General features: G+C 29.3%; 3 protein-coding genes across 3 annotated transcripts in view; all 3 read right to left on the bottom strand.

Annotated features, from left to right (window-relative positions):
- The window catches only part of LOC107884997 (cuticle protein 19), a 242,218-nt gene extending 230,079 nt beyond the window's left edge, over positions 1 to 12,139 (bottom strand). The window contains exon 1 of the mRNA XM_029487360.1: positions 12,091 to 12,139. Within this exon, the coding sequence (XP_029343220.1) occupies positions 12,091 to 12,102 (12 nt within the window). The 5' untranslated portion in view covers positions 12,103 to 12,139. The remainder of the gene's footprint in view (positions 1 to 12,090) is intronic.
- On the bottom strand, positions 3,102 to 3,970 carry cp34 (cuticular protein 34). Its single transcript, NM_001162705.2, is given in 2 exon segments — positions 3,102 to 3,754; positions 3,898 to 3,970. Coding segments are annotated over 2 exon segments (483 nt in total). The 5' UTR covers positions 3,910 to 3,970; the 3' UTR covers positions 3,102 to 3,283.
- Positions 6,822 to 7,674, bottom strand: cp35 (cuticular protein 35). The gene is given in 2 exon segments (NM_001172245.1): positions 6,822 to 7,460; positions 7,604 to 7,674. Coding segments are annotated over 2 exon segments (468 nt in total). The 5' UTR covers positions 7,616 to 7,674; the 3' UTR covers positions 6,822 to 7,004.

The raw sequence follows: 12,139 nt of genomic DNA, 5'->3' as shown, positions 1-12,139 counted from the left end.
AATCTGTATATGTTTCTGAAAATATTATACTCGTATAGATAGACGTATACTATAATAATATTAATTTTTTGTGTGACTTAAATCTAAACGAAATTAAAGTACCTTGACCTGGAAAACAGATGGGTGTAATTTCGTATTACAACAATTGATGCTAAGTAAAATGCATGTACAAATATACAATAAATTTTAAACATTAAAATAATAATATAAATTCACATAAGTTGATTAAGAACGTAAAAAAAATATTATATAATAAATTTAAAAGTATTACCTAGTAAATATTTTTAAAGAATCTGTGTATGTATTCAAATACTTATTTATATATTCTCAAATAAATAACCGTATTTGTACATTAAATATTTGAAGAATAATCTTTACACGCTAACTGTTGATTTACTTACGTCTAATTATAGTGCTATACGATCGGTTCTCAACGTTTGTGTAAATGCGACTTATAGGTCATGTTATTTCCATTTTCGTTTTGTATGTGTCTTTTGTAAAAAAATAACTGAAAATAACATTTTTTATTTTTGATGCCTAAATCCAAAGTACCAACTATATCCTAAGGTTTATACATCAAGTTTTCAACTAGAAACCAAACTAAACATTGAATATTGGAACATATTTTTGTTTTTCTGACGACTAAAAAAAAAAATTTGGGAAAGTGGGTACCTCTGTGCTGTATAGAATTGATTAAATAAAAAATGTTTATAGTTGTGTTATTTTAATAATACTATATAATTATAATTTTCATTTGTCATCAACCTTTGGGTACACAGTAAAAAATATGCTTCGATTTTCTATTACAGCATATTTTCTGTTAAGAAAGTTAAAGTTGGTAATTTTTTGTATGTGATTGCGCGTTTGTGAGGGAGGAGAGAGGAGTAAAAAGTAAGTAATTTTTAGTATTTTTGAAATTTGTTTGGAAAAACCAATAAAAAAAATTATGGACTTTACTTGTATATTATGTTGAAGAACTTTTATTTGAAACCATTTTTCGTCAAAATCAATTTCATTTTTATAAGTAACTCAAAAACATAACTTTTTATACTTTAAAATAATCTTTATATGACCATATTCCATACAAAATGATACACGTTTCTAAATATTTTGAATCTTTTTGAGCTATTTATAGAAATCAAAAATATTCGAATTTTTCCATTTATTGTCAATAAATAATTTTTTATAGATATTCTAAGATACAATTTTGACAAAATTGTATATTTTAAACACGTAATTACGATTTTATTTATTTTGCTATAATTTAAAAACATTATTGGTGGATACTTAAACCTTTTAAAGTACATAATTATATCTTATAAAAATACAATGATAATGGTACATTAAGAATTTAAACAATGCAATTTTCCAATGAACTTTTTTGGAAATGGTTAGTTTAACCTACTTTATTGCCAATAGTAAAATACATTACTTTAATAGAAATTATATCATAAAATATACTTAGTTGTATAGGCTGAAAGTTTTCGTTCAGAATCATTTTCGTATGTAATGATTTGTCAACGAATTCAAATTTAACACATCCATCACAATTTTCAGCGACACACTTGACTTGTACCTACCGTATAACAGAGTGGTATCCACTTGCCACTGTTTTTTCATGACCATTTATGAAACACTAAGAGTTTCTTTTTTGACCTCACAAAAGTACTAATTAGTAATTAGATCTAATTTTCTACCAGAAACCTGCATTTAAGTTAATGATTACACCATTTTTTACTACCTAGTATAAATGTGCCCTGATATAAAAACCAATACATATAATTGGTAAATCAACACATTTTCTCATCAGAGCGCTCAGATAATATTTTTTCTTTACAATTAATGGAAAATTAAAATTATGTTTTTACTCCATTTAATTGAACAAATAATTAACAAAGACGGCTTAGCCCAATAAACAATCGAACTAATTAAATTAAATTTTTTTTTATTGGTCTACGAGTAGAGCCTGGCAACTATGGCCTTTAGCTATTGTAGGGGTTACAGTTGGTATGGTTGGTTATCAACACTTTTATGCGTGACAAGGTTTTTGCCACTATGGAACCGGGTGGTCACCCATCCGGGAACTAGTAGCAGCGGCTGTTGCTTACTCTTAATCACGTTGCATGATTGATTTCGCTTCGCCGCACCGAGCTGCTAATATAATAATAATAAGTACACATAGACATATCAACATACTCGTATATATAATAATATGGCCATGATACAGTAGGTACAGTGATTACAAATAGATTTGTTCATGTTCCAGACGATTTTTTTTTTTTATTATAACTTGTGTGAGCGATTTCATTAATATGTTAATAATACATAATATGTCCTCATCGCTAAATCAGTTAAAACACAGCTATCTTAGTCATTAGACCATTAATGGTTACGAACGTATCGATCATCAAATAAACATCTTTACCGAATTAACTGCACCCCCTCCCAAAACTTCCACAATTAAAATTACTGCTCCTTCAAACATCGTCACCAAATGCATTGACATTTTAAATTTATATAATTGTATACTCTTATTCCACGGCAAACCAGACTCATAGATTTATATTGTATATCTAAGTATATAACTGATATAATATACTATAATATAGCCATGATGTTATGTAAAATATATTACATTATGTAGTTTTACCAGCATCAGTGTATGATTTATAAGTGAAAGTTCGCTGAATCGATGTACTTTTTGCTTTACGCTCGAGGGTTGTAACTTATACACATAAAAATGTAAAACTGTGAAAGTCTATTGTTATTGTTTGCGATTATATATATTTTTGATAAGCAGTATTTAAAGAACAATAACCGTTCATAGTCTGATATACTCATAACTTTATAAGGAATATAAATTACTATTTTTATATTATATATTTCATGCAAAGTCCGAGTACTTGCACCCATAGTTTAGAACCCTCCTTCCATAGTTCCATGTATCAACTAAATCCACATTGTTGACTGAAATTGCCATCAATATTCAAGCATATTTATAGCACAAAAACTATATTGTGTAAAATATATTTTACATTAGGTAAATAGTTTTATATATTAATACAAAGGGTAGTTAAAATAAAACAAATCATGAATGTTCAATTAATATAACTATTGTTATATATATATTTACACAATAAACACATAAGTAGTACGAATTGTCTTATATGGTATGATATGACTTTAAAACCACGGTTCAATATGAACGCAATGGCCCAGGATGGTACACGAAGAAAACATGAAATAAAAGAAGAAAAAGTGTTGATTCACATGGCTAAACAATTTAGTATGCTGGTTTGTAAGCTGGCTTGTAAGCCGGGGCAGAGTATGCTGGTGCAGAGTATGCTGGTGCAGAGTAGGCTGGTGCAGAGTAGGCTGGTGCAGAGTAAGCTGGCTTGTAGGCTGGTGCGGAGTATGATGGGGCCTTGTATCCACCTTCGTTCTTGACGACGGCGTTGAAACCGCTGTGGTCATCGGCGGTGTATTCTACGGTACGGGTGGAACCGTCAGCTTCCAAGAGGCTGTAAGATCCTTTGACATAACCGTTTCCGTCACTGTATTCAGATTGGCTCTTGACATCGTAGGTGTGTGGGTCGTTTACGCTGTATTCGAAGTTGTATGGTGTGGGTGCGTATGCGGGCTCTGGGGCGTAAGCCTTTGGTGCTGAGTAAGCGGGCGCAGAGTATGCTGGCTTGTAAGCTGGGGCAGAGTATTGGGCGAGGGCGGTAGCCACGCAAACGGCGAAGATGACAAACTGTATAAAAAAAAAATGTTTTAGAATTAAAAACTATCCATTTTTTCCAATAAATTGCTATAAATTTTTTTTCTAATATTAAAAATAATTTTGTATTTAAACGCATTCTTTTAAAACATAAAATAAAATGAATATTGACTTACCTTAGCGGCCATTTTAGTGTTCTTTTAGTTGTTTGGTCAAATTATTCGATGACTGTGTACAGAAATGAACTGATGATTATAGAGACCAGAGTTGTGGTATTTATGCTAAAAATTCGTCCCACCATCTGTTCCATATGTATATGACATAATGCTGTACAGTTTCCCACCGGCAGTTGGTGTATATATTGTCTGTAGATTATCAAACAAGAACCGGTCCAGGCGTAGACGCCCGTGAATTGCATTCCATTATTATTAAATAATTATGTTCAACGAGTGTAAAATATAGATCAAATTCATTAAAAATATAATTTTACGTTCACATACTTAACTTTAAAACAAAATGTTCGTACTCTCTTCTATGTCTATGAATAACTAATTGATCCACTCGTTTTGAATACTGATGGTTATTACATTATATGTATTATTTTGGATTAAATATTACAAAAATATATTTACCTTTTTCAACAAAAGTAAAAAATGAGTGAAAGTAGTCACTGAATCGATAACAAGGTAACAACAATAATTTAATATACTAGCAATTGGTTAATTCACTGTTGCCCGGTTAAACGAACAACCTAAACACATTGATGATATTAGATTATGAGTGAAGCGATAAATCTATTTATTTTTGGCGTGTAGGTATTTATTTATTTTTGTATGTCTGTCATCACCTCATCTAGAGCAATAAAATTGCTTCAATTTTCTAATTTTGGGAGATTTAAATAGAAAATTGGATCTAATTGGTTTTTCGGGAGTATAAATGAATTGAGCATAACTCAAAATTAACTATTTAAAACATTAGAGAAAAAGTGAATTAGTGAGTGTCGTGCTGCTGTACAGTAGGATACAAATGGGTCACTGTATTGGGTGGTGTTAAATTTAAATTCAATAATATAAAACCATTGTACTAGATAAACGATTCTGATCGAAGACGGTCTGTCAGGCTATAATATTACTAAGTATATTTGATAATATTATTATTTTGATGTAACTATTTTAGTAATATGTTTCACTATTATGAATTATCAATTAGTACAAAAGTTTGATAATTATATTTTTGACAAAAAAATTACATTTAAAAATGTTATTGTGTGTTGAAACCTTTAGATTATATTATTAATATACTCTTAAAGTTTCAAATACCCACGAAATATATTTTAAAATTACAACAATAAAACTTAACCATTATTCTTCTTTTTAATATGTATTTTCGTCCAAATTTGAACTTTAAATTTCAGTAAAATATAACTATTTATTTGGTTACATTATGAACTTTATATGAGAATCGTTGTTTTGCATTTTTACCTCTTAGCTATAAAAATTGATATATTAATATATCTTTACTTTTTAAGTATACATTTTATAATTTGAAAATTTGCGATATTTAAATTATAAAAAAAATCATGCCTATGGATATTTAATATATCTCAACTGCTACTATAACTACTTCTATGAAACCTTATACGAAATGATCAATCTTTTGGCCCAATGAATAAAATTGTATTGACATATTATATAGAATAAAGAATTAAAAAAATTTCAAATTTTGAACAACTATAATTAACTAAAAATTAGAGGAAATAATTTGAAAATAAAAAATAAACTTTTGATGACAATTTTTAGTACCTATAATTATTATTTTTTGAATAACGAAAAAATAATAAAATCGTTGTATAAAAATGTATTAATTTCCTGGTGAATAACCAATGTCTAGCTTTAAAAGCTTAAATAAAACTTAATTAATAAAAGCTCGTATAAATTAATTTGAAATTTCTGTTAACTCTTTTGCTGTTGTTAAATATAGATAAAATTAAAGAAAAACTTATATTATATTTTCAAATTTAAATATCAAAAAAAAATTGTTTGATCTTCCAACTTGAAATAATTTGCCAATTTTCGTGATATTGATGAATTTTGTCAACATTTTAACTTCAGACGCTTATAAAAAAATATTGTGGATTTAAGATCAATTTTTTTTTTTAATTTTCACTAACATCAACTTATGAGGAACGTATATTTTCAAGTTTTTGACTGACTATAAATTTTTGTAGGACGATAGCTTAAAAAACTGATAAAACTCTAAATTATCTAATGCATATAATTAAATAAAAAAGAGTCCATGTTATGGTGCATAGAAATTGTTAATATAAAATTTTTATTAATTCACACTTTTTATCCACAGAAATATGCCCAGCTATAGATATGTAAAATAGTATAACCCATAACCATTAATCAATATAATATATTATATTGTAATTAGATGACTATAATGTTTAATAAATTACAATAGGTAGATAGTTTCAACAGCAGTAGTAGTATCCTCAACTGTGTATGATTTATAGGTAAAAATATACACTAAAGCAGTGTACAATTTGCTTAACGGACGAGGATTGTAACTTAAACACGTGAAACGTAATTTGTTACGGACTATTTTTATTGCTTGGTGGTTGGTCAAAAAATATATATTGGGTAAGCAGTGTTCGAAAAACAGCTGTTTATAGTCTGAAATATATATAAAAAAAAGAAAATTTATACGTTTTGTGAAATTTTCGAGTACCTATAGGTACTATATATCATAATATATTTATGAATTCAAACAAAATTAAATATTTTAAACTGTTGTTGCTTAAAAAGTATTTTTTTTTTTTTCTCAGTTTTTTTTTACTTTTTCTGACTATGTATTTCAGAACGTACTAATAATTTATCACTATGTTGACCCATTCCTGAAAGTATCATCTAGATCCATCTTGCTAATAGAAATGACCATGAATGTTCAAGCTTATTTTCTGCTTTGAAAGTTATCAGACACATCACAAAATATATAAAAATATATTTTTTAATAATTAATTTATAAACTAATATAATCCTTATGTTCAGTAAGGAGTGTGCAGTGGTTATTAAAAAGAAAAATCAAAGATGTTCAATTGTTGTATAAAGTATATATTTACACAATAAATACATAAGTCGTACCATTTGTCTTATATATTAATACAGCATGGTATGACTTTGAAACCACGGTTCAATATGAACGCGATGGCCCAGGGTGGTACACGAAGAAACATGAAATAAAAGATGAAGAAGGGTGTTGGTTTACATGACTAAATAAATTAGTATGCTGGTTTGTAAGCTGGCTTGTAGGCCGGGGCAGAGTATGCTGGTGCAGCGTAGGCTGGTGCAGAGTAAGCTGGTGCTGAGTAAGCTGGCTTGTAGGCTGGTGCGGAGTATGATGGGGCCTTGTATCCACCTTCGTTCTTGACGACGGCGTTGAAACCGCTGTGGTCATCGGCGGTGTATTCGACGGTGCGGATTGAGCCGTCGGCTTCGACGAGGCTGTAGGTTCCCTTGACGTAACCGTTTCCGTCACTGTATTCGGATTGGCTGTGCACATCGTAGGTGTGTGGGTCGTTTACGCTGTATTCGAAGTTGTATGGTGTGGGTGCGTATGCGGGCTCTGGGGCGTAAGCCTTTGGTGCCGAGTAAGCGGGTGCAGAGTACGCTGGCTTGTAAGCTGGGGCAGAGTATTGGGCGAGGGCGGTAGCCACGCAAGCGGCGAAGATGACGAACTGTAAAAAAAAGTTTTCAAATTAAAAATAATATATTTTTTCGATCACCATATATTTTTTTTTCTTATATTAAATATTAAAATATCGATTGACATTTAAACGTAAATGTATTAAAACATCGAATGATTATCATTTTGGCTTACCTTAGCGGCCATTTTAGGGTTCTTTTGGTTTTTTCGACAAATTATTCGATGACTGTGTACAGAAAAGAACTGGTGATTAAAGAGACGTGAGTTGTGGTATTTATGTTAAAAATTCTTCACAGCGTCCCTTCCATACGATTATGACATTATAGTGTACAGTTTCCCTCCAGTTGCATCAGTTTGTGTTTATCGTTAGTATATCATCGAACAAAAACCGGTCGAGGCGTAGACGCCCGTGAAAAACATTTCATTTTTATTAAATAATAGTATACAAAGTGGAAAGAGTGTAAATATAGATCAAGTTCATTAAAAATATGAATTTCATTTACGTTCACATACTCCATTTCTAAATAAATTGTTTGTACTGTGGCGTATGTCTATGTATAACCATTTACGTTTTATATGATTTCGTTCATCTCTAACATTGATAATTATTGAATCATATATGTTTCATTTATGGTTTTATATTTGGTTAAATATTACATAAATATATTTACTTTTATGGTAAAAAGTAAAAAGTGAGTGAAAGTTGTCACTGAAATTCTGAATTGATATTAAGGTTGGTATCTATAATAACAATAATTTATTGTTTTATCAATTGATGAATTAGTCGATACCTGGTTTATTTAATTAAAGAAAGGCCATTAACGAGTTAAAAGTTAAATAAAATAACGGGTTATTTTTTTTTAGAAGTAACTTCTAATTAAACGAGTTACCTTTTTTTCCATGTTATTCAGTATCTTATGAGTTGATTTATTTTGTTGTCATGCTAAGTTAATTTTATTCCTATAACACAGATTAACAATATATTCAATTTTGTAAAAATTATAATAATAATTCGAAATATTAAATATATTAATTGATAAATAATAAATTTATAATAATAGTTATTATATTGAATATTCACATAATATATTATTATATGTATACCGATATTATAAACAAAAATGTTATAGGAGTAATTGCGTCATAAATAAAACAAAAAGATAACTCATTAATATATTTTTATTCAATCATGGAATTATAGCTATTGGATTACAGCTATGGAATTATCGTGGCCCGTCATTCAAAACAACGTTTTGGGACGTAGGTTAATTTTTATTTTTAAGAATTCACCTGATATTATGTCCAGGCCGTAGATATAAGCAGAGAATAAAGTTTGAATTTCTCTTGCAAAGACTGAGTGCACAACATAGATATTATCTTAACAGTAGACATATAAAGTCATAAACAAATAGTTTGTCGACTGTGTAACTTGGACTGTGGACTAAAACTATTTTCATAATCTTGTTTCTATATTGCTTTCTATGGAGCTGTGTAATCAATTAATTATATTATAATAATGAATTTGATTACTATAATATTTAATATAGTTGTGGACCATTACGCAAACAAATACATACAAATTATTCAATTATTTTGTTTCGATTTGATCATTTGTTAAAGTATATTTAAGTACCTAAGTACAGTAGATAATTAATTTTAATACATACATTTATTTAAAAATTATGAGAAGTTTATTGAATTACTAAGTTATTTGTTAGCTTTAAGAAAAGGTAGGAATAATTATTAATTTTATGCTAAAAAAAGTAACTGATTTCTAACTAAGTTATTTTCGTTTTCTGATTTTCAAAAAAAAAGTAACTTTTAACAACTTTAAATATAACTTAAATTAACGAGTTAAAAAAATAGTTGAGTTGACCAGCCTTGAATTTAATAATAAACTTATTGATTATATTGCATTCTTAATGAAGTGATAAATTTATTGATTTCACTGTGAATGTATTTTTTTTTTTGTCTTTCATCGCCTGTTTAGGGGCATTAAAAATGCTTAAATTTTTAAATTGAAGGGTATTTTTGATAGCAAATTGGATCTAGTTGGTACTTTAGGGGGTAAAATCTCAAAATTAAAGTTCTATTAAAAGCTACGGATTACACTCTATCCTGACATTATATTCTGTAAGTAAGTTTTAAACTACTTTAAATTTGAGATGTACGTTCTGGTGTGGATTTTTGTACAGGAAGTGTACACAATATTTAAAAAATAAAATAATTTTCAGATATAAATCCTTGTTGTTAAACAAAATGGCATCTATTATTGCTGTCTTAAAATTCAAATTATGGATATCACATTCTAGTCAATCTTAATAAGTAAATTACTTTCTAATTTTATAGATAGTTTAGTTAATTCATTGTTAAGTATGTGTTTACTTATACAATAATTAACTGTGGGAAAAAATTGTCTTGAGGGTGATATAAACCCACCCCTTCCCACTCTAAAAATGTATTTGTAAAAAAATAAAAATTATTATTATTTTTAAAAAAAACATTTATTGCTGCATCTCAAGAGTGATGAACTTGAATTTTATTAAAATATAAATTATAAATAATTATCTCGTTGCCAAATTATTGATGCATAGCTATCACTTGTCCAACGACAAATGATGGTGACGAACATACGTTAGGATACCCGTCACCATACAAGCATCAAGTAGCATCACCGAACTAACTGCACCCCCTACCAGTCCATCCGTCCTCGATAATGCCACCTCTTCGAATATCCTTAGCCATTACCAAATATATAAAATTTTCAATTTATATAATTTAACTCTCTTTATCCACGGAATACAAACGTGTTACATACATATATCATACTAGGGTATATCAAACTAAAACCAATATATATTACTAGCTGTCCATCCCAATGTTGTCTGTTCCAAATATTTGCTTATTTTATAAATATATTTGTAAATAAATGTATAATATGCCGTATTTCAACTACCTAATCATAATAATAGTAATATAATATTTAACCAATGGCAACCCTATAAGTAAACGAATATATATTCTTTTTTCGTGAGCTGAAAACTAAATTCATTGTATAATGTATGAGCTACTCTTTAGAAGTTTATTTAGCAAAATAGGAATTGAAAAGTAAATTAAAACACCCTCTACATTTCAAGGAATATATTGATACAACTTTTATTTAAAACAGTCTTGTAATTGTTGAGTATCAGGCTAACAGATGGACATACTTTACATACAGATAAAATAGTTGGGATATTATTTATAATACTATATTAATATATTGCTTTATTGTAGTTTAATCTACAGCACTGTGAAAGTGAAAGTTCTCTGAATCAGTGTACTTAAACGTTAACGATCGTGGGATGTAAATTAATTATGTAGAACTGTGAAAATCCATTGTCATTTTTTTGCCAGTCAAAAAATATATTTTGGATACCTATAATAGCAGTTTTTGAAGAACAACTTAATGCCCATAGTCCAACGTATGAGATGTTAAGTATATAAAAATCTATATTATAATATATATGTTTTTTGTGTAAAGTTCCTGCAATCATTATTTTATGAATTAAAAAAAAATCAAATATTTAAAAACGGTTCACGCGTAAAATGTATTTTATTTTTTCATCTGTTGCATTTAAATTTATTTTACTATTTGAAAACCACTAAGAATTTATAAAGACTTAATCCAACTTGCTAAACTAGCAACAATAATATTTTTTGTGCATCAATAATCAAGCATATTTTCTGCTTAGAACGTGATAACAAACACAAAATATGTATTAAATATTATAATTTATAATTAATAATTTTAAATTTTATTATTAATTCTATGTTTAGGCAAGCCTGATAGGTATATAAATTAAAAAACAAAATCAATGATTTTCAATAAATACACATTGTTATATATTATATTTACACAATAAACACACAAATCGTACAAATTGTCTTATATATGGTATGATATGACTTTGAAACCACGGTTCAATATGAACTCAGTGGCCCAGAGAGGTACACGAAGAAAGTATGAAAGAAAAAATAAGGAAGTTAGTTCACATGGCTAAATAATTTAGTATGCTGGTTTGTAAGCTGGCTTGTAGGCCGGGGCAGAGTATGCTGGTGCAGAGTATGCTGGTGCAGCGTAGGCTGGTGCAGAGTAAGCTGGTGCTGAGTAAGCTGGCTTGTAGCTGGTGCGGAGTATGATGGGGCCTTGTATCCACCTTCGTTCTTGACGACGGCGTTGAAACCACTGTGGTCATCGGCGGTGTATTCGACGGTACGGATTGAGCCGTCGGCTTCGACGAGGCTGTAGGTTCCCTTGACGTAACCGTTTCCGTCACTGTATTCGGATTGCTGTGCACGTCGTAGTGTGTGGGTCGTTTACGCTGTATTCGAAGTTGTATGGTGTGGGTGCGTATGCGGGCTCTGGGGCGTAGCCTTTGGTGCTGAGTAAGCGGGCGCAGAGTACGCTGGCTTGTAAGCTGGGGCAGAGTATTGGGCGAGGGCGGTAGCCACGCAAGCGGCGAAGATGACGAACTGTAAAAATAAAGTTTCTGAATTAAAAACTATCCATTTTTTCTAATTGCCATAAACTTTTATTTCTAATTAAAAAAACCTAGTTGTATAAAAAAAAAACGTAAAATATTTTTTTTAAACTACGAGTCAAAATAATATTAACTTACTTTAGCGGCCATTTTAGTGTTCTTTTAGTTGTTTGGTCAAATTATTCGA

The sequence above is a fragment of the Acyrthosiphon pisum genome, chromosome A1, assembly GCF_005508785.2.
Source record: "Acyrthosiphon pisum isolate AL4f chromosome A1, pea_aphid_22Mar2018_4r6ur, whole genome shotgun sequence".
NCBI lineage: Eukaryota > Metazoa > Arthropoda > Insecta > Hemiptera > Aphididae > Acyrthosiphon > Acyrthosiphon pisum.
The sequence above is the reverse complement of the archived record's forward strand: the minus strand, read 5'-3'. Positions and strand labels throughout refer to the sequence as shown.